General features: G+C 47.9%; 2 protein-coding genes across 8 annotated transcripts in view; one reads left to right on the top strand and one right to left on the bottom strand.

Annotated features, from left to right (window-relative positions):
• Positions 1-812: 812 nt before the first annotated feature.
• MCAM (melanoma cell adhesion molecule) lies at positions 813-15,031 on the top strand. Of its 4 annotated transcripts, none has more exons than XM_066246784.1 (16): positions 813-926; positions 2,566-2,690; positions 2,783-2,990; positions 3,082-3,152; positions 3,242-3,329; positions 4,248-4,427; positions 4,535-4,656; positions 4,741-4,903; positions 5,002-5,120; positions 5,190-5,331; positions 5,498-5,619; positions 5,728-5,869; positions 5,951-6,022; positions 6,184-6,331; positions 6,659-6,776; positions 7,254-15,031. In XM_066246784.1, the coding sequence occupies exons 1-16, from the start codon at positions 860-862 to the stop codon at positions 7,281-7,283; spliced, it is 1,917 nt and encodes a 638-aa protein (XP_066102881.1). In that variant the 5' UTR covers positions 813-859; the 3' UTR covers positions 7,284-15,031. The 4 variants fall into 4 exon arrangements, with proteins under 4 accessions (XP_066102881.1, XP_066102874.1, XP_066102889.1 ...); XM_066246777.1 differs by having other exon boundaries at positions 5,948-6,022; XM_066246792.1 differs by lacking the exon at positions 6,659-6,776 and having other exon boundaries at positions 5,948-6,022.
• The window catches only part of CBL (Cbl proto-oncogene), a 139,814-nt gene continuing 126,567 nt past the window's right edge, over positions 8,681-21,927 (bottom strand). For all 4 annotated transcript variants that reach the window (XM_066246737.1, XM_066246744.1, XM_066246760.1 and 1 more), the window contains 4 exons: positions 20,936-21,076; positions 20,466-20,566; positions 19,194-19,376; positions 8,681-17,790 (listed from right to left, as the gene is read on the bottom strand). In XM_066246737.1, coding sequence (XP_066102834.1) covers positions 17,507-17,790; positions 19,194-19,376; positions 20,466-20,566; positions 20,936-21,076 — 709 coding nt within the window. In that variant the 3' untranslated portion in view covers positions 8,681-17,506. The remainder of the gene's footprint in view (positions 17,791-19,193; positions 19,377-20,465; positions 20,567-20,935; positions 21,077-21,927) is intronic.

The following is a 21,927-nucleotide window of genomic DNA, read 5'->3' as shown; positions in this document are numbered from 1 at the left end:
AACTGTCAGGAACAGCAACTGGTTTTCAGGGGTCAAGCTGGAGACCCCGCACCCATTAACTGTTCCCCTCTTTTCATTCAGTGAGGGAAACTGAGTCCCAGACTAGGCACTCAATGAGCAAATAGGACAGAAACAAAATTCTCAAGGTCTGGGCTTGGGCAAGTGTGAAAACCGTTGACCTGTTAATTGGGCTCCCTCCCTCCTTCGTCCAATCTAGGACAGACTTGCAGGAACTCGGGTTGGAAGGAACTGCCAAAAGCACCATCTCCGCTCCCCAACACTGTACCTCTGGGTCTGTGGGATCCGGCCCAGGTTCGTCCCGCAGAGATGCCAAGACTGCGAGTCGTGTGGTTAGTGCCAGGCCGGCGGCAGCCGCGACAGTGCAATGGTTCTGGGAAGCGACCGTGGCCGGCTGGTTTCTCTGTGGCAGGGGTCGGGCAGGGTGGAGGAGAAGGCGGGGAGAGGAGCCTACACGGGAGGCCCCCGTCAGCTGCTCCTCCGCCAGGAGGTCCCCCAGGGCTGCACGGCTGGTAGAGGCTGAACGCTGTTGGTCTGACCGCGGCGACTCTGGCCGTTCCGGTCAGCTTCTCCTTGCTGCCTCCTCGGCTAGGCAAGCGGCAGGAGACACCTGTCCCTGCCCCCTCACCCTTTCCAACACGGGGCTAGGGAGGCCGGCAGTGGCCTGCCTCTGCGAGGGATTCCGGGCCCTGCGGGGGCGGGGGTCTGCGGACGGGGCGGGGCGGGGCGGGGCGGGGCCGCCGGCGCTCGGGACCCTGCCCCTCCCCCCTCCTCCTCCCCCCCTGACGTCAGCCTCGGCGGTCGCAGGCTCTTACTTGGCGCTCGCCCTCCTCGGGGAAGCATGGGGCTGCCTGCGCTCCTCTGCGCCGTCCTGCTGGCTGCCTGCTGCTGCTGCCGCCGCGCCGCGGGTGAGTGAAGCCGCCGGGGAGCCCGCACCCCAGGTGTCTGGCACCCGGCGCCTTCTGAGCGCGCCGCTCTCCTCAGCCAGTTTGTAGCCTCGGAGTGTTCCCGGAGCTTGGCTGGGGGCGGAGGAGGGGGCTGCGCCGGCGCGGGAGGGGCGGGGCCCGCCTCCGGGGGCGCGGGGAGCTTTGCTCAGGTGCTCACGCTGGGGCCCGCAGTTGGAGCGGCGGCAGGATGCGCAGCTAGAGCGCATCACGCCCAAATCATGAATTCCGCGTGCGCCTGTTGCTGGTAAAGACAGCTTTCCTAGCTAGAGGGGTCCGCCGAGCCCTCCCGAGCCCTCCTGGGCCTCATGCTAGGCTGGTGGTGAGGGAGAGGGGATGGGCGGCGGCTCCCGTCCAAGCTGGGCGTTGTCGGAGGTGGGGGGGGCGGTGTGGGTCACCGCACATCTACCTGGATGACGGGATTATAGGTAACAGAGACGAGGGATTGAGGGTTCCCAGGGTGGAAGCGCCCCAAATTTGTCACACTTCTGGAAATGGGACCGCATTCAGGTGGGAAGAGCACCCTTACATGAACTTGCTGGGAGCCGGGCGCTCCCAGGTCCACACTGCCCTTGTATGGCCCGCAGCGGTGTCGCATGTTTCTTTTGGCTCCTTCTCCCAGATCGCAGCCGCTGTCCGGCTGGGGAAAGGGAGGGCTAGGCAATACCCAGCTCTCTGGCCTTATGCCCAGTGCCTACAGCGTCCCTGGGGTGACCCGGGTTGCTGCCTCCCAAGCTGACTATATTTCTAGGGAAAGGACTAAGTTAATCTTTATAGCAGCCGCAGGTCCAACCCCACTCTGCACTGCCCTTCTAGATCTGGGGACACAGAATCAGGGACCTGAGGCTTCTGTTGTGTGCTGAAGACCATTCCATCTGTCCTCCTTGTCTGGGAGCCAGACCAGGGCAACAACCCAGAGTTGCTTATGGGATTGAGTGACGTCACCTCCAAACAGCAGGCAGCACACTGGCACCACTGATGTCACTCCTGCCCACTTCCTGGCCCTTGTCTTGACCCCTTTGGGAGACTCTGATCCCTCCATATTCACAAGACTTCCTGGATGGGGTCCCCTGAGTATATAGGATGTTCACAGAGGTGTTGCTTGGGGAGCATGAAAGGGGAGCTTCTAGTTAGGGTTGGACCAGTGGGTCTTGTAGGGGATTTGGGGAGGGATATTTTGGGAGGGAGGTGTAAAGGGTAGAGTAATGATGTCTTCCCCTGGGTGTGGGGACACAAAGAGACCTGTGTGCCCCAGCCTAGCACATGCCTTGCATTCTCACACTGTGAGCTCACTCAGCGAGGAGGGGGCCTGGAAGGAAAGGGGCCTTCCTCTTGGCCCAGAGCCTGGGTTGCCCCTCTCTGCCAGCCTCATCTGGGCGGTTCCTGGTGCTCAGAGGCTCCGCCCCAATGACCAGAGACGACCATCCCAACTGCCTTGAACTAGGAGAGGGCTGGCCCGAGGAGAAGGGCAGAGAGCAGTTGAGGGTTAGAAGAGGACCCTGAAAGTGACAGGAAGAGCAGCTGCAGGGAGAGGGTGTGAAGGGAGGGAATGGGGAGCCGCTGGAGCTGACACACCGCTGTGTGGCCCTCCTCTCACCTCCAGGTGTGCCTGGAGAGGTGGAACAGCTGGAGCCTGAGCTAGTGGAGGTGGAAGTGGGCAGCACAGCCCTACTCAAGTGTGGCCCTTCCCATTCCCAGGGCAACTTCAGCCATGTGGACTGGTTTTCTGTGAGTGCTGGGGCTCCACAGAGGGCAGCAGCAGGGGGGGCTTTACCCCCCATGTAGCTCAGAACCCCCACCTCCTCTACTACCTCCCCTAGGTCTACAAGGAGAAGCCGACACTCATCTTCCGTGTGCGCCAGAGCCATGGTCAGAGCGAACCTGGGGAGTACCAGCACCGACTCAGCCTCCAGGACAAAGGTACTACTTTGGCCCTGGCACATGTCACCCCCCACGATGAACGCATCTACCTGTGCCAGGGCAAGCGCCCTCGATCCCAGGAGCACCGCATCCAGCTCCGTGTTTACAGTGAGTGCCCGATCTATGCCTTGTGGGCAGTGGGGGGTTTGAAGCAGTCTGGTCTGGTCCTATGCGCCTTGCCTGTTTCTTTCCCTTGTAGAAGCTCCAGAGGAACTAAGCATCCAGGCCAATGCCTTGGGCATTTCTGTGAACAGCAAGGAGCCTGAGGAGGTGAGACTTGCCAAGGTGGCCAGGTGGTAGGAGCTAAGGTGGGCTTGGCAGGGTCTCAGAGGCAGGGAGACTCACCCTATCCTTCTTAGGTTGCTACCTGTGTGGGGAAGAATGGGTTCCCCATTCCTCAAGTCATTTGGTACAAGAACGGCCGGCCTCTGAAAGAGCAGAAGAACCGTGAGTATCCCTCTCAGCCCTTCAAAATCATGCTTAAGGCACCACACAGGGCCCACCACCCATTTTATTTTACTTAAAAAAAAATACACACATGATACTTGGAAAAGTTTTCATAAGAATTTAAACTGTACAGGAAATCTAGAAGGAAAATTTCAGTCCTGCCCCAGATGCAGCCCCTACCCCTCTCTGCCAGCCCAGAACGAATCTCTGCTGTCAATCAGTGTATATTCTTTCAAGCCTATTTTTCTGTACTTACATTTTTAAGTAAGTCTAAGAATATATAGGCTTTTATTTTTTATTACCTTAATCAGTGGTTCTCAACCAGGAGTGATTCTGCTCCCTGGCCAGGACATTTGGCAATGTCTGTAGCTATTTTGGGTTCTCACAAATGGAGGGATGCTACTGGCATCTGGTGGGTAGAGGTCAGGATGCTGCTAAACATCCTACAAGAACCCCATAGCAAGAATTATCTGGTCTAAAGTGTCAGCAGTGCCGAGGTTGAGAAACCCTGATCTAGATGGGATTGTATACTATACACTTATACAGTTTTGTTTTTCTTCTGACAGCGAGTCTTGGAAATATTTACAGGTCAGACTATTTAGGTCGACCGAATTGTTTAGCCTGCTACTCAGGATTCCCATTCATTCCCATGTTAGTGGACATCCATTTCTTTTTTCCATCCTTGGAGCATTGTTTGCACACATCTTTGTATGTGTACCCATGTGTGTTTGTCTTGGGTAGATAAAGAGCAGCAAAATTGCTAGGTCGAAGGGTTGCAGCTTGTCGTTTGTACCTGGCTGGCCTTCTGCAAGTGATAACGGTCCCTCTAGTTCTCCTCTGCCAACTCCTGCTGAGACCATGGGTGGGTTGGAGGCAGGGCTGAAGCCAAGCCCTTCTCCCTGCTTCCTCCCTGCCCAGGGGTCCACATTCAGTCATCCCAGATTGTGGAGTCAAATGGTCTGTATACCTTGCGGAGTGTTCTGAAGGCACAGCTGCTTAAGGAGGACAAAGATGCCCAGTTTTATTGTGAGCTTAATTACCGGCTGCCCAGTGGAAACCACATGAAGGAATCCAAGGAAGTCACTGTCCCTGTTTTCTGTGAGTACTGACCAACGGGTTGGGGCTACGCTTGGAGGAGGCTCCTGCTAGCCTCTCTCCACCCAGTGCGGGCAGTATGGCTGAGAGCTACCCCGTTTACTGTGCAGACCCAGCGGAGAAGGTATGGTTGGAAGTGGAGCCTGTGGGAATGCTGAAGGAAGGGGACCGTGTGGAAATCAGGTGTTTGGCTGATGGCAACCCCCCACCCCACTTCAGCATCAGCAAGCAGGTGCAGAGGACTTCATGCTGGGTGTAGACAGGGAGATAAGAGGGGCTGAAGGTGCACTCTGCTCACCCCTTCATCCTCTCCCAGAACCCCAGCACCAGGGAGGTGGTGGAGGAGACAGTCAATGACGACGGGGTCCTGGTCCTGGAGCCTGCCCAGAAGGAGCACAGCGGGCTCTACGAATGTCAGGGCCTGGACCTAGAAACCACGGCATCGCTGTTGAGTGACCAACGGGAGCTGCTGGTGAACTGTGAGGGGCTGGGGGTCCAGGACAAGGGGACCAGGCTGGGGCAAGAGGGAATCCGCCCCCATGTCCCATACAGGCTGACACTGTTGCTGTGTTCCCAGATGTGTCTGATGTCCGGGTGAGCCCCATGGCCCCTGAAAGCCAAGAAGGCAGCAGCCTCACCTTGACTTGTGAAGCAGAGAGTAACCAGGCCCTCGAGTTCCAGTGGCTGAGAGAAAAGGTACCCAGGCAGCCCTGGGGCTGTGGGCAAGGGGCGGTGGGGTGGCCTCTGACACATCTCTCACCCCAGACAGGAGAGGTGCTGGAAAAGGGACCTGTACTTCAATTAAACAACCTGAAGCGGGACGCAGGGGGAGGTTACTGCTGCATGGCATCTGTGCCCAGCGTACCAGGCCTGAACCGCACACAATTGGTCAACGTGGCTATTTTTGGTGAGGCCCCCAGGGCAGAGATCAGGTGGCCCCTTGAAGGTACCCCAAGTTGGGTGTTTCAAGCTCTTTGAGGACAAAAAGCCACTCACTGGCCTAGAGTGCTCTGTGGGGAGAGGGAGGTAGGCTAGCAGAGGTCGCTGACGTACCCTACCCCTTGCCTCTCCAGGGTCCCCGTGGATGGTGGTGAAGAAGAGGAAGGTGTGGGTGCAGGAGAACACAATGGTGAATCTGACTTGTGAAGCGGCAGGATATCCTCGGCCCACCATCTCCTGGAGCATCGGCGGCGTGGTGAGCAGGCACAGGGCATCTTCCTGTGCTCTCGTCCATCCCTGCCCAGGCTTTGCTGCCATGACAGGACGTCCTCCCCACCCCCTAGCTGTGGCTCTTTCCTCATAGGCAAGTGAACAAGACCAAGGTCCACAGAGTGTGCTGAGCATCATGAATGTCCTTGTGACTCCAGAACTGTTGGGGACTGGTGCTGAGTGTGTGGCTTCCAACTCCCTGGGCAAAAACACCACTGTCATTTTCTTGGAGCTGGGTAAGGGCCTTGCCAGGCATGGGCACCAGCTTCTGCTTTTCCTAAGCCCTGTCCCAATCCATTTAATTGCTCTCCCAGCAGCCTCCAACAGAACCACTGGTCCCATCACCTCCACTGTCAGTCCACATGCCAGAGCCAACAGCACCTCTACAGGTAAGCAGGGCCTGGCCCAAGAACAGGGCTGTACCAGGGCATCCTCATTCCACCCTGACGACCCTGGGAAGTCCTGTCCAGGAAGGTAAGCATGGCCCTTGGTTGAGTGGGGCAGTGATGGGAATGTGGCCCCAGTAACTACAAGTGTCTTTGTGGGACAGAGAAAAAGCTGCCAGAGCCCCAAAGCAAGGGTGTGGTCATCGTGGCTGTGACTGTGTGCCTCCTGGTCCTGGCTGTGCTGGGTGCTGTCCTCTATTTCTTCTACAAGAAGGGCAAGCTGCCTTGTGGGCGGTCAGGCAAACAAGAGATGTAAGCATGGTTCCTAGCACCCTGCCCCTGGCCCCCATCTTGTGTTACCCAGCTTGCTGCTTCCTCAGGATGTTCCCTGACCTTCCCCAGCACCCACGCCCCCTTAGGAGCAGGAGTGGGACGCTGGGTCTGAGTGCTCCCTACTTTACTGCCCACTACCAAGCTTCCATCAGTCACATTTTCTCCCTTCCACTCATTACCTGTTTCCCTTACTTGCGCCGGCCCCAGAGCACCAAAGAGCCCATCACCTAGCCCAGCATCTTTCCCGAGGGCCCTGTCCTTCCCTTGCCCGAGTTGCCAACCTCTTGCCTCCCTTCCTCCTCCCAGAACACTGCCCCCATCTCATAAGAGCGAATTTGTAGTTGAAGTTAAGTCAGATAAGCTCCCAGAAGAGATGGGCCTCCTACAAGGGAGCAACGGTGACAAGAGGGCTCCAGGAGACCAGGTAGGAGGCAGTTCCTATGGCCAGTGCCTGACACAGCTTCAGGGATTGGGAACATCAGGGGCTAATGGTTCTCATTTCCCCTGAACACTAACTTCGATCCTTCACTCTCCTCTGCTGGAGATTGGGAGCAGACTGCACCTTACCCTCCTAACACTCTTCACAGATGGTAGAGCCAGGCAAGTGGCTGAGGGACCCTGGGCAGGGTAGCTTCCAGGACTGAGAGCAAAGACCCACCCCATCACCACCACCATTCCCTGAACACTACTTGTGGCTCAGGTCACGAGGTGTGACATGTGGCCCAGTCTGACTTAGGGGCCTGACTCCCCTTCCCCGCCCTGCAGTACCCACCCCGCTTCCTCCCTCTAGGCTGCTCCACCTAGTTCATCAGCTTTGGCTTCAGTACCTCTTCCCTTCTTGTGCTCACACCCTGAACTCGGGTCACTATCTCCACCTTCCCCTTACTTTCCCCATTTTTAGGGAGAGAAATACATCGATCTGAGGCACTAGCCACCGAATCATACCGAGTTCTTCTTCCTGCCTGGACTTGTCCTGCTCCCTGCTCACCCTCGTCCCCAGCACTCTGGATGGTCACCAAAGCCTCTAAAGTGAACCCCTGCTCCAGCTCACCTGCAGACCCCCTTTCAGAGGGCCTATGGGCTAGGACCAGAGCCATCCTGAGAAGGACCTCACATGGCCTGGAGGCCCCTCCTCAGGGACCACTCCAACCCTGTCTCAATGTGTTGAGTGACATTCACCCCAAATTGGGCCTCAGTATTCCAGGAGTGGATTGGAATTTCTTGCAGAACGTATGTTTTCTCTTTACATGTAATATGGATGTAAATACCTATCTTCTGCCAGCAGTTATTAAGTAGCCTATTTATCCTGCCCCAAAGTTGGCTTTGTAATTCAGTTGTATCGCTGAAGTGAGGATGCACTAAGCCCAGACCCCTTCTCCGTCAGGGAAGTACATGTGCACAGCAGTTCTGGAGAGTTCCCTGCAGTATCTAGAAGCAGCTGCCTGCCTGCCTGCCTGCCTGCCTCTGGAGTCCCTTTTGTAACACTTCTTTGGGTACAAGCCAGGAACTGGTGGCATGCCTTATAAGATCTGCTGATTCTATACTGCTCACAAAAATTAGGGGTATTTCAAAATGAATATGAAGCGATAAAATATCCCCTAATACTTCATCATCCTTGCAGTGAGGAAGCTGCGCAGTGTTTCCCAGAGTTAAGGCCCCTGGGTTCAGGCCTCTATATTCATCATAAGGCTGAAAGGTGAGAGTAGGGGACAGAGATGTGGTCCATATAGTCCTTTAAGGGGATCAAGGTTCTAGTTATACTAGCACCAAACTTATACAAACTGAATTAATGGACCCTATATCCTGAAAGAAGGGCCCTAATGGGAGGATGGTACTTTAGGGATGAGAAACGGGCCCTGGCCAGAGCTCGGGGCATATATGTGTATTTGTGTGTGTGCATGTGTGGTTATTAGGTTGAGTGTAAATTTGCAAATTGTTTCCTTTCCACACACATACACACAGAGAGAGAGAGCTTAACTGTCCCAGAAATCTTACACTGCTTTTTATTCATTACGGACAGAGCAGCCTGGAGCCTTTGGAATTGGAACTGTACCAGAAGGAACACAAAACCCTTTGTAGCTGGCAGCAGAGACTGGCTCTAGCTCCACCAGCGGACAGCCTCCCTACCTAATGCTTAGCAGCACAGCAGCCCCACTCTAGCGGCCTGCAGGGCCTGGCAGGCTACTAAAAGGAACTTTTGTCCTTTTCCCACTCTTTCCTGTCACTTAGACTTGCCCGTGAAGTAGTGCAGACTTGCTATGATAAGTGGGCCCACAGTTACCCCATGTATCACACCTCCATCCCTACAAAAGAGCAAGGACTCCAGTCTGCTACAACAAAAGAAACTTTATTTAAAAATATTTTTTACAGACATGGGTGCTTGAAAAAGCTCTTTAGTAAACTGTATATAAATGAAAAAAATTAATAAATAACATTAGTATAACAGACCTCTAAACATTAATACATTGGCAAAACACAAGGGACTGAAAATGAATCTTAAAGCTCTGCTATTCTCTGTAAGAGTATTTATCTTCTGTTTTTATTCTCTACATGTGAGAATGATTAAATACTACTAATATAAATTTTTTATATTAATGACACATTTTTAAAATAGGCAACAAAAATCTCATCTAAGTTTTCCTGTTTATTTTTTAACACTGATACACAGACAGACTTCACTCTGGAGAAAGCGGCAAGCCCTCTCCAGCCCCACCCAGACCAAGAATGTTTAGTCCCAAACATGGAGGACTATGGAAAGAACTGTTGCTATCTCCAAATTCTTTATTCGTTAAAGGCAGGGAAAAACTGAGAAAAGGGAAAGAGTTATGCAAAATGCCATTATATATATAGAAAACAATTTTCTCTCCCACCCCCCTTGTGAAACCTAGTGGCCACAATGCTGAGGACAGGCTTCTGGTACATATATGGTTCTTGCCGCCTTTCCCAGGGGAAAATGACCTCACAGAGGGCACTAGCTGCTTAATGCCATTAAGACTGAAGTCTTCACATGAACAGGAGGGGGCAGGAGGTCTAGGCCAGTTCAGGATCCACCAAGACAAAAACCCACCCCTTCTCCAAAGAGTCCGTATGACACTTCCATGCAGCCAGGTCACTAACAGGATCAAGGAGGCTAAAACATTGAAAGGGTCCGTAGTATACCTGGAAATCGTAGACACTGTCTCTTCTTGTTTGAGACAGCAGTCAACCTGTTAACTAAGATTCTGATTGATCCCAGAGTACAATGCTTATTTCTTGTAAGCATCATGGTAAGGAAAAGGGACCACTGACATGCTGCACCCGTGTGTCATCTCCAGCCACACAGACACTTCCTCTCCCACCATAGGGACTAGTGACACTCAAGGTAGAGGAGATTGCTAAGACTCTGGTATTTCCATATTAAGATCTAAAATGCAGCCTGGGATACAGTACTGCCTTAGAAAGGCACAAAATGTTTGGCTTTTTTTTTTTTTCAGTGTGCTAAAAATTGTTTTGTTTTGAATAAAGGAAAAAAAGATATATAAGATTTAAAAATCCCAAGTTACCACAGCCAGAAAGCAGATGTCAGAGGTACTTCACAGCTGCCACGGCCCAACCACGTTTCAGCAGGTCAAGGCCAAGACACTAAAACAATGCTGAGAAGGGTAGGCCAAGAGGCATCTACTCTCATGGGCATTGCGCCTGCAGGCTTACTCACCCAGACAGCAAAAGAGGCCAAGGAAGAGAAAACACGTGTTCTACAGACTCGTAAGTCACTCTCTGCCTCCTCAGTTTCCAGACAGCCAGAAGAATGGCTACCTCCCCAGTCATAACAGGGTTAGAGGTGAGGAGAAAGGGCCTGAGCATTTAGTTGCACATAGCATGTGTTGAGCAAGTGTCCTCTGGCTTCCAGTCTAGTGCAGGAGTAGAAGGAGAACTTGTAAGAGGCAAAGGGGGAGGTGCCTCTCACTTTAGTTTTTGGGGTGAATCAAGAATAAGGGGCCAGGTAATCAGAACTCTTCCAATAGGTTTAGTGGCCGAATCAGCTCTGAGGTTGGCTTTCAACTTTTGCTCAGTACAACAGGGAGTGGTCCTCCACATTTCCCCCAAGCACTGTACAAGGGAAGGGACAGCACTCCCCATCTGACTATGAATGGGCCTCCACATGGTGCTTGCTCACCCGCTTCCCTACCTCTTACTCTTGTGCTATTTTCCAGAACCAAGGAACATGGAACTCCCCTCCAAAACCAGCCCAGATTTCCTAGGACACTGAAGGCACATGGCACTGCTACCTTTCTCCTTAATTCTGGAGCCCAGAGTAGGACATCAAATATAAAGTCTGACAATCCTTCATTATGTGCCTCAATGTATATCTTTGGATTATTAGGTTACTTCTGTGTATATTTAACAACTCCAATAGTTTTAAAAAGTTATAATTATGGAATGCCTTAATAACAAAGGACAGGCTCCATGTTGAGAAGTAAGATCAAAAGATTCAGGCAAGCAGAAGCACAGTTTTTTTTTGTTCTTTTTTGAATAAAGGTTTTAATACAGGACTACAAAGAAAGCAACTGGACAGGGAAGGTGAAGGTATTCCTCTAAAGAGCTCTCAGTAAAAACTCCATTTTAAACTGGAATCTACATGTAATTTATACCGTGGCAACTCTCCCAATTATCATATATCCTTACTAGCTGCAGCAAAGCTGTTTTTGAGGCACCTAGGGAGGCCTGCCTAAGATTACTAAGGAGGTCCCCCATATAGGAAAGATCAGACAAATGAGTGGGGAGGAAGGTGCTGAGGGATGCGGGCTATAGAATGGATACATTTTCAGTGCTGAAACCGAAAGACACTACGTAACTACAGTGGGATTTGTAGTCTGCTTTCTAATATGAAAGGGGGCTAGAAAACCTGAGATTGAATGAGGGCTAAGAAATGTCACCCTAAGGACAGACTGGCTCCAAAACAGATGAAACTGGTCCTAAAGAGAGAGAAGAAATCTTGGAGACCAAGACTCATAAAGGGAAGAAAAATAGGAAATAAAGAAGACAGCAATATGAATTGATTTAAACCTAAGAATTTCCTTGATGTCCCAAAGTCCCACAGCTGCCTCTTCTCTCTCAAAAAAGCAGGATGACAGCATGTTGCCACTAAAGTGTTTTTAGGGTATCTATCATACATACCCCTTCTCTGAGAACCCCTCTACCACCACTGAAGGAGCATGCACTGGGTGCCAATGATGACTGGTCGGGGGTAGATACCCAACCAGTGTGCTAGGGTGATCCCATTCTTTCTTGAGAATATTAATAAAGAGGCACCAGGAATCTGTTCATGGTGATCTCTAGAGCTGGGAGGTCAAGTGGACTTGAGGGTTGGAGTTTCTATTTTGGGGCCATGTATGCCAATAAACAGCCTGACATGCAGGATAAAGGGCTAGGTGTTCTGGTTCCAGCTCCATGCAAGTGTCAACTGTACTTTCTATCGTGGGTGCAGTGAAATACCCTGTATCCTAGACTCCCTCCTTCATTTAGCGTGGAAACTTCTGTTTCTTGCATCCAAAGGGTTCCTAAACAGGACTGAAAAATACAACCTGACCTTCTTCCATGTATTAAATGGCCATATGCAGTTCTATAGAAAGACTGCTAATGTAGATTGAGTTTGAATTAGTAACAGTAATGCTTTATGTTGAATTAGAATACTTTAGAATGAACTTCTAAAGCCTGACAAGTCTAGGAGAATGATGATGTATTGATTTTAATGCTAAGTTCTAGGGTCTCTAAGCTCCCTACCTCAAGAAACAAATGCTGACATTTCTGAGAACTCACTGCATTCCGTCTATTTAACTGCCTGACTCAAGAAGCCAAACAACTGGTTGAAGATCAGGACTCAAAGACAAGCGCCCATTCCTCTCCCATACCTTCAGCCATTCTAAGACACAGGATTAGCTGTAGAGATTGTTGAAGGGTTAAAAAACAAATTCCAAACAGAAAGGAAGATGGTGACAGACTCCAGAAAACTAATAAGGAAACTTCCCAGCAGGGGAGATTAGGGATACAGCAGCTCAGTAAAAGAAGAAGGAAGGCACTAGATTGGAAAAGGAGCTGTAGGCAGATGCTTTGCTTAAACATTTAAATGCCCAATTGTGCAACTCTGAGCCAACATAACCCTCAACCCACCGCACAGACTCCACTTCATATACATTAAAATGGGGGGTATCCATGAGACTTACACTCAGAAATCTCCCAGACATTATCAAGGCTAGAGGAAGACAATAGGGAATAATGGGAGAGTCTTGAACCCATGTTAACCAGGACCGCTTTAAAAGGAAATATAAAAGAGCTGTGAATAAAAACTATACAATCTTATTGGGAAGGGCTATTTTAGGGCTAAATGCAAGTGCTAGGCAGCCCAAGTACAACCCCCAACACCAGTATATCCCCACATAGTGGCAAGAAGAACAGCGCCGACACTGTGGACATAGGTAACCACTCGTAAAGGTGCGCTGAACACACACACACTGGTAAACAGCCAGGTCAATGGTCACAACACTGTTCTTCCATGGGCAGAGTCAGAAAGAACATGGTAAGAAGGGAGACTTCTAAACAGTTGGGAAGAAGGCCTGTAAGCCTCTGACTTTGATGTGAGGTAGGATAAGATTCTGCATCAACACCACTGCTATCACCCACAAAAAGGTGTAGATCCTTAGTGCATGTGTGAATGTTGCTAAGAGTAAATCTTAAAAGTTCTCATCACAAGAAAAAATTTTTTATAACTGTATGGTGATGGATGCTCAGTAAACTTATGAACTTATTGTGATCACTTTGCAGTGTACTGGATACAAATATCGAATCATTGCACTGTACACCAGAAATTAAGGTTATATAATTATACCTCAATTAAAAAAAATTTTTTTTAAGGACTAGAGCTGGTTAATAGTGCCTTAAAGGGAACATACAGCTGAGTCCCTACTTTGCAAGCAAATTTATAAAAATTCATTTATAAATTTGCTGTTTGTACCATAAAATATATTTTACTTTTCTATAGAATAAATACTTCAAGTATGAACAAGAGCAACTCCCTAAAGAGATTTTTTTTTTTTAATCCACAAAACAACAAAATGATACATCCTGGGCCCTGGTGTTGAAAGTCTGTAAAAGAGAGAACAGCCTGACCAGGCAGTGGTGCAGTGGATAAAGCGTCGGACTGGGATGAAGAGGACCCAGGTTCGAGACCCTGAGGTCGCCCGCTTGAGCGTGGGCTCACCAGCTTGAGCACCAGGAGGCTGGCTTGAGTGTTGGATTATAGACATGATGACCTCATGGTCACTGACTTGAGTCCAAAGGTCGCTGTAAAGCCCAAGGTTGCTGGCTTGAGCAAGGGGACACTAGCTCTGCTATAGCACCCCCCCCCATCAAGGCACATATGAGAAAACTATCAATGAACAACTATGGAGCTGCAATAAAGAATTGATGCTTCTCATCTCTGGAGAGTCTCCTGTCTGTCCCTATCTGTCCCTCTCTGTCACAAAAAAAAAAAAAAAAAAGAAGAAGAAGAAGACAGAAGATTGCAGGACATCTGGAGAGAGGCTCAGGGAAGAGAGGGCTAGTGGGAGAGAATGACTGCCCACTGTTTACACAAAGCATAACCAATGAATGCTGAGATGATCAGCTGCCCAATCTACTAGTGGTCTATAGGGAGGTATATCACAGAGTTTACAGATTTTCCACTATACGACCCCTACGCTTTAATGGGATGCGACAGAGGCAGGTGACTGCGAGCGCTGCACAGAGGCCAGCAATTAACGTGCTGGGCTGTATGTAAGCAAGCCAGGAAAGCAGGAGGCTGGGTTGAACAGAATCACCTAGTATATTTAAGATATAGGGAAACATCAAAATGGTTTTTCCCATATCCACCTGATAGTTAACAGAGAAGGAATCACTTATGATAGGAAAAAAAAAAAGGAAAGAGTGCCAAAAATGGCAAAATTCAGAATAAAGGCTGCTTATAAAAGGGCAATCTTAGTTAAATTCAGAGTAGAGCTAGAGAGTTAAAATTTGTCATATAAATAAAGTTTGAAGAACAAGTTATTAGAATCTTAGTCAAACGAAATTTTAAGAAATTAAAATTAGCCCTGGCCAGTTGGCTCAGTGGACAGAGTGTCGGCTCAGCGCGCAGACGTCCTAGGTTCAATCCCTGGTCAGAGCACACAAAAGAAGCGACCATCTGCTTCTCTCCCCCTTCTCTCCCACTTCTCCTACAGCCAGTGGCTCGGTTGGTCTGAGTGTCGACCCTGGGTGCTGAGGATAGCTTAGTTGACTCAAGCATAAGCCCCAGACGGGGGTTGCCAGGTAGATCCTGGTTGGGGTACATGCAGGAGTCTGTCTCTCTATCTCCCCTCCTCTCACTTAAAAAAAAAATAAAAAAAAAGTTTTAGAAATATCCTAAAAACAAGAGCCATATGAAAACTTTCCTGAGGCTTGCCTGACAATCTCAGGCATGGGCCAAGGTGAGCCCTCAGGGCACCCAGTCAAAGAGAAAACCTCTCACAGAGTGGTCTAAAACCCTGAATGCCTACAGATACACAGCTGACAAGCTAATGACCACTCCAATCAATGGACACATATTCAACACAAGAATCTGGCAAGCCGGTTCAGGAAGGACTCAGAAAGCTACAAAAGTACTCCACTGGTAAAAAAAAAAAAGAATGAACTTGCCCTTAGCCTATATAAACAGGGACATAATCTCCAAATATGATGATTTTGGAGGCACTTGGAAAAGGCAAAAGATATCCAGAACCAGGGCTTTGGTGTCTTGATATATCTTCAGACTATGCACATTATCTACAGACAAGGAAATTCCAGTGTGGACAGGCATGAAACCTGCTGCCATTTTTTTAGCTTTTTGTCTAGGCCTTCAATATCTCAACAAAATACAAAACTAGCACTGGCCAGGTGGCTCAGTGGGTAAAGCGTCCTGCGGCTCTGAAACTGCAAGTTGGATCCCCAGTCAGAGCACATACAAGAAGCAATGAGTGCACAACTATATGGAACAACTAACCAGAACAATGAATTGCTGCTTCTCTCTCCCCCTATTCCCCTCTCTGCCCCCCCCGCCAAATCAATGGAAAAATTAACAAAGAAAATCAAACAAACAAACAAAATGTTACCACAATGAAACACTATTCTGGCTTTTAGAAGGAGATGCCAAGTTACTGTTTCCTACTGACTGCCACTTTCCTCTGCCCCCTCCACCCCAATTTAGGACTTTCCACACCTGATGATATAGAGGAGACACTGGATGACCATGGCAACCCAACAAGGAGGCCTGCACTGTCTACCATGAGAATGAAAATGGCTGAGATAAGAGGACAAAACCAAAAGATCTATGAATAGCTGAAAGTCAAGAGAAGAGTTAGAAAATGTTTTAGTTACAAAGATGACAATGCGAAAGAGACCTAAAGACAGTCGTTTCTGTCTAGATCTAAGAAAAGAGCATGATTTAGATTCTCAGGAGGGTAGATTATTCGAAAAGCAGGTTTGCTTCTGATTAAGGAAGAAGGCTACGCAGTACTAGGGAAGTCAGCAAAAGACTCTGGGCAGAGAATGACCTGAACTCAAGGGATCATTCGGCAGTATCTACAAAAACTAATGGTGTTCTCCGCACTGAACTCTGAATTTGCTTTAGGAAACTGCAAATACACAAACTGCCTGGCTGTTCACATACTGTCTCTGACTATAGTAAAGTAATTTATTACACTAACTGATGTCTAACTGCTGTGGGGAATGCGGTCATTAAAGTGTACATAGGACCTAAAATGAAGAGGAAAGGAGGAAATGCTACATTCCCAAAGCCACAGGCACAAGAGAACACCAAGTTGTAAAGAGGCACCAGTGCAGGATTGGTGCTAACTATCAGCAAAATGCTGTGCTACTAGGGATGGCACCCCCATTCCTAAAGGGCAAAGAAAAAAATCACTTCTGAAAATATAACGAGGCTCATGTTCAAAGGGAGATACCCATATAAACTGGAATTAATTCACTGGGAGGAAAAATTGAACAGATAAATCCTTATTGTCTATTTAATGCATTTTATAGATAACAAGGTAAAGAGCATGTGAATGAAGCTTCCTGAAAGCTTCATGGCATTCAGGCCAGAAAGCCATGCTGGAAACAAGTGTTCTTCCCTTCCCATTAAGTAGAAATTCTCATGACCTACATCAGACACACATAGACACCTGGCATCAAGGCAACTAACTCCCACAGACTATTTTCGGGAAAGAGCATGGAATGTATTTGAAGGCCTTTATCTCAAATAAGTTATTATGTATGATAATTAAAACATCGTAATTTAATTGATTCAGTGTTCCTATAGGAACAGTGCTTTGGAGTGACTAGTGTTAGCTGCTAGAATCAAACACTTTTTACCCCCACCAACAAACCAAATTTGGTCTACCAAACCACCAACAAACACCATCACTTAATAAAGAACATCCTAATAGTCACTTGGCTTCAGTAAGGCTGGTCTTAACAGCCAACTGACAATGAGAGACACCAGGAGGAGAAGGAAAGAGGAAACAGGAAAGGACAGAGGGAGGATATTCTAAAAATATAAGACTTTAGCTATGCATTTCAAAATCCTAGCCAGGGGAGTGCTGAAGCTGTAACACACACTGGGGTTTGGTATAACACCACAGTATGTGGATGTTTTAAAGATTCCTTCCTAAACCTCTTGTGCTAATTTTCCCTGCCTGGAATCAACACAGACAGCAGGTTAATCTTATAATCACAGGACATACACAACCACAGGCAGACACACACACACTACCACATTCTTAACCCAGGAATCTTAAGTGCTCAACTAGGATTTAGAGCACAATACCTCTCTTACTGTTTTATGGACTGTTCCCCAGATAGGTTACCATTTTTAAAAATCAAAACACTCTCTCTACATAGGGTTGAAAGACACCTTCAAATGCACTCCCAAAACAAATAAAATAATAAAACATACTAGCTGGTCCATTTTCATTCCACTGCTTTGAAATCTTGGAACCACAGATGTGATGTCCCACAGACAGGACTAAACTTCACTGTGAAGTCTCCAAGAGACCGCCTGCTCTTTAGGAGATCCTTGAGCAGGGCTCCTGGCCCACTGGTCCTCAAGCTGAGCAGGGAGATGGTGCGCTAGGTGGCGACATGGGCAGGAGAAGAAATAGAAACAAATTCCCGGAGGATATTTTTGGCCATTTCAATGTTATTGTGGGCAATGACCAGAGCTTTCTGAATGTCCTGGTAGGAGTAGCCCTGACTCATGAGGTTCTCAATCTCACTGGAGAGCTGCGGTGAGGTGAAGGCAGCAGAGGCAGCCACGGCACCTTGCTGACAGCTGCTTGCTTTGCGTTCAGAGTTGATTCTCCGGGGGAAGGGCTTGGGAGGCCTCTCGGGAACTTGGGAACCCTCAGTTAAGTCTAGAAGAAGTAGGAAAGACAATATTTGCAAATTAGGGGAGAAATTCTCATTTAATGGCAGTAATAACAACAAGATGCTAATATTAAAATACTACTGGCCTACTATCAATTGGGAACATAAGCTCTTCAGTCAAAAGGCTGGGCTTGGCCCTGGCCGGTTGGCTCAGTGGTAGAGCATCGGCCTGGCGTGCAGAAGTCCCGGGTTCAATTCCTGGCCAGGGCACACAGGAGAAGCGCCCATCTGCTTCTCTACTCCTCCCCCTCTCCTTCCTCTCTGTCTCTCTCTTCCCCTCCTGCAGCCAAGGCTCCATTGGAGCAAAGATGGCCCGGGCGCTGGGGATGGCTCCTTGGCCTCTGCCCCAGGCGCTGGAGTGGCTCTGGTCGCAACAGAGCGATGGCGCAGAGGGGCAGAGCATCGCCCCCTGGTGGGCAGAGCGTCGCCCCTGGTGGGCGTGCCGGGTGGATCCCAGTCGGGCGCATGCGGTAGTCTGTCTGTCTCTCCCCGTTTCCAGCTTCAGAAAAATACAAAAAAAAACCGAAAAACAAAAAAAGGCTGGGCTTTACAGGTTCAAGGATTTTATTATGTAGCCTCCTTCTCACAGCAGGAATCACCTCCTAAATATACCATACACCTGTTCTATTAACAATAACCACTGCTATCATAAGCACAGAACATCTGCATTTGCATCATGCTTTATACTTAGCAACAAGTTTTTATACATATCACCGCCTGGATTATTTAAAATTTTCTGAGGCAGCCAGAGAAGACATTAAAATTCTCCTTTTCCAAATAATGAAACAGAAATAAGCATAATTTGCAGTGAAGCATTAAACAGGTTGGGTAGATGGAGTTCACCACCTGTTTTGGCAACTGGATGCTGTATATCTTTATCACCAGCTGTCCAACATGACAGTAATTCCAGTTCTGCATGCCCAGGCAGCCACAGGTGCAAGAATAACAGCCCTTGAGAGTGAAGGCCCAAATGTGGCTGGCTCCATGCCCATCAGTGTGCTTCTCGGAGTCAGGAGCATGAGGTCTGAACCATCAAGTTTAATAACCACTGCCATAATGCACACTCAGAAGAGCAGACATCCTTCTTACCCCAAGCACAAAAGGAGCCAGGGTTTGAGGAACAATCTCATTTTTTTTTCCTATTTTAATTTTTTTTTTTTTTACAATCTCATTTCTTAAGTCTGGCAAAATCCTAAGGAGTCTGACTACAGTTTAACTTCCTAATTTTGGAACCAGGACAATATCCCTGCCATTTAGACATACTTTTCAGACTACAACTTTCAGCTACTGATTTATTGTCACCACACAGTCAGTCATCTCTACTTCACTATAAATTAGAAGCCATACAGCAAGCAATTCAGTACAAACCCAAGGTAGCCTGGAGACTCACTTGTTGTGGAATCACCCTCCAGAGACAACCAGCCAAAGGAGGAGCTGGCATTAGAGATATCTGAGAGAGTTCGGCGGGCCAGCACTGATGGCACAGGTGGCTTAGGGACATCATACCCATCATCTTCATTTTCTGATTCTTCGGGGCCAATTCTAGTATGGGCTGCAGCCACATTACCTTCACCTAGAGCAAAGTTTGTGCAGTTATCTTCTTCTAACATACTTTATCTTCTAACACATTTCAATACAAGGGCATCCATTCATTCATGCATGCATGTATGTACAATGAGTTACTAAATGTTTGCTATGGGCCAAACACCACATGAGGCCCTGTGGGTGGAGATAAGAGAAACAAAGATAAAATTTACACCAATTCTGCAGCTCTACCTTTCTGAACATGTCAAATGCTACCCTTGCCAAGGTTAAGCTACTCAAGTACCACTTTATAGCATTCATTCAACATTCTATCTGCATTTCACCTTAGAAGATCAGCCAAAGCACCCTGTGTATGCTGTCTTCTTGAACTTTCAACTTGGTAAGCTACTTAATACAGGAATGGAGTATTTACCACCCACATACAAAAGAATTTCATCATTGTGAAAGAGCAATGGGTATTAAAGGGAGCTGCCAGCACTGCAGATCCAGGCCATATAACACAGGTGTCTCTGGCTTGGAATGATGAAAAAGCACAAAAGAAACTGTGTGAACAGAAAACAGAAGAGAGAAGGTGGTTTTACTGCCCATAGATCAAAGATATTTTGTAAATAAAATTACTGAAGAGAATTTTCTGCTTAGATCAAGCTATTTCAGTAGCCAAATATTACAGGCTCATTCCTATGGCACATCAATGATTTTTAAAAGTAGCCAAACAGGCCCTGGCCAGTTGGCTCAGCGGTAGAGTATAGGCCCGGCGTGTGGAAGTCCTGGGTTCGATTCCTAGCCAGGGCACACAGGAGAAGTACCCATTTGCTTCTCCACCCTTCCCCCTCTCCTTCCTCTCTGTCTCTCTCTTCCCTTCCTGCAGCCAACACTCCACTGGAGCAAAGATGGCCCGGAGGGGGGGGGGCTGAGGATGGCTCCATGGCCTCTGCCTCAGATGCTAGAATGGCTCTGATTGCAGCGAGTAACGCCCCAGAGGGGCCGAGCATCACCTCTTGGTGGGCATGGTGGGTGGATCCTGTTTGGGAGCATGTGGGAATCTATCTGTCTGTCTGCCTCACCCACCCCGCTTCTCACTTCGGGGGGTGGGGGGAGTAGCAGAACAGCTACTCACCAAAGGTGCTGCTCTCCATGACAGATGGCGCCACCTGGGACTGAATGTTATACATTGCTTCATAGGTACAGCTGTCAATTGGTTGGTCACAATCACACGCTCTGAACCGAAAGGAGAGTAGCACAATGATCGTGAGAAACAGAGCTCTGTTATCTGCAAACTTATTAAGATTCATCTATTCACTACTACTCTAGACCCTGATTCTAGCAAGAGGACATTTTCCTTTTGCCAATATCACTGAGAAATGTAAAATTCACTCTCATGATGAGTAATAGATGTATTTTTGAGATTACTATGATATTGAGAAAACAGTAAGTGGAACTGCTTACAGCTGTTAATAGGCTTAAACATTAGGTGCTAGATACATCTTTCTACTTTAACTGTTTCTTGATAATGCTATGTGAAAGTCACAAGCCAAGCAGGTGAGTGGGGGTCAGCTGAATTCCACAACAGGATTGTTGTGAACCTACCGTAAACTCTGTGTTGTCTCTAATGGCCGTTTCACCTCTGGCTTTTGAAGCCCTAGAGGCCTGGAAGAGGGAGTCATATACTCTGTGTCCTCTTCACTTTCACACTGTTCCCCCGGTGCTAACTTTGGCACAGGAAGAGGTCTGGAAGATAAGAGCACAAAAAAATAAAATAAAAATAATTAACAAGCTGGAAAACCTTCAAGTATGAAATCAGTGTCTTCAAAACAAACCTCAACTCAAATTTGCCATGGCAAAATAGAGGCCACCAAGAGAACTATTATTTCTCTTGGCTAAAACAGATAATTATTAAAAACACACTAACTTAAATTTTCACTTTTAACTGACCAAAGGTGAGGCTATTCTGTTTGAGATGTATTACACAGGCATAGTACTTCATACCACTTAGATTCTGTCCCCAAATAAATTAGAGCACCAGTCCAAAAGCTAGTGTGACAGTTTTTCTTTCACTAGGCATGAACTAATAAGGAACAGCAAGTAGCTATCTGACAAGACGTTAGGAACATATATATATCACAATTCTAAAATCTAATCTACCTATGGTTTCAAAGAATGTACAGCATGTTGAAAAGCTGTCCCATATATAATCTCGTAGCATAAATATGAGTTTCTACTCATATTATACAAGAAAAATAGGAAATGAAATACATAAAGTGCCTTGGTAGTTAGCATCTATTCTGGGACTACATCTACAGACCCCAGCTGTAAGGGATCTTGCCATTATTCTCATATATCATTCTCATCCAGAAGCTTTTGAAACAACTTCTCCTGCCACCCAACCCTCTGAAACTAGACAAAGACAAAACAAAAAATCCTACACAACTATATAAGAAACACACATGTGTACACAACTGTTTCTGAGAATATGAGTTAGTGTTTCTCCTCCTTCACTGTGCTTTCTTTTGCACATTCTAAATACTCTATAAGAAACACCTATTAGATTTGTCTGTGTTTACTTGATGTTTATTTTTCGT

Source organism: Saccopteryx bilineata, chromosome 1 (genome assembly GCF_036850765.1).
Source record: "Saccopteryx bilineata isolate mSacBil1 chromosome 1, mSacBil1_pri_phased_curated, whole genome shotgun sequence".
Taxonomy (NCBI): Eukaryota; Metazoa; Chordata; class Mammalia; order Chiroptera; family Emballonuridae; genus Saccopteryx; species Saccopteryx bilineata.
Note: the sequence above shows the minus strand (reverse complement) of the source record. Positions and strands in the feature narration are given on the sequence as shown.

What these genes read in the sequence shown, in the direction of transcription:
- MCAM (XM_066246771.1), top strand. Translation starts at nt 860, where the DNA reads ATGGGGCTGCCTGCGCTCCTCTGCGCCGTCCTGCTGGCTGCCTGCTGC. An exon ending in ACTTCAGCATCAGCAAGCAG is followed by an intron (nt 4,657 to 4,740) that starts GTGCAGAGGACT and finishes ATCCTCTCCCAG; the next exon opens with AACCCCAGCACCAGGGAGGT. An exon ending in ACGGGAGCTGCTGGTGAACT is followed by an intron (nt 4,904 to 5,001) that starts GTGAGGGGCTGG and finishes CTGTGTTCCCAG; the next exon opens with ATGTGTCTGATGTCCGGGTG.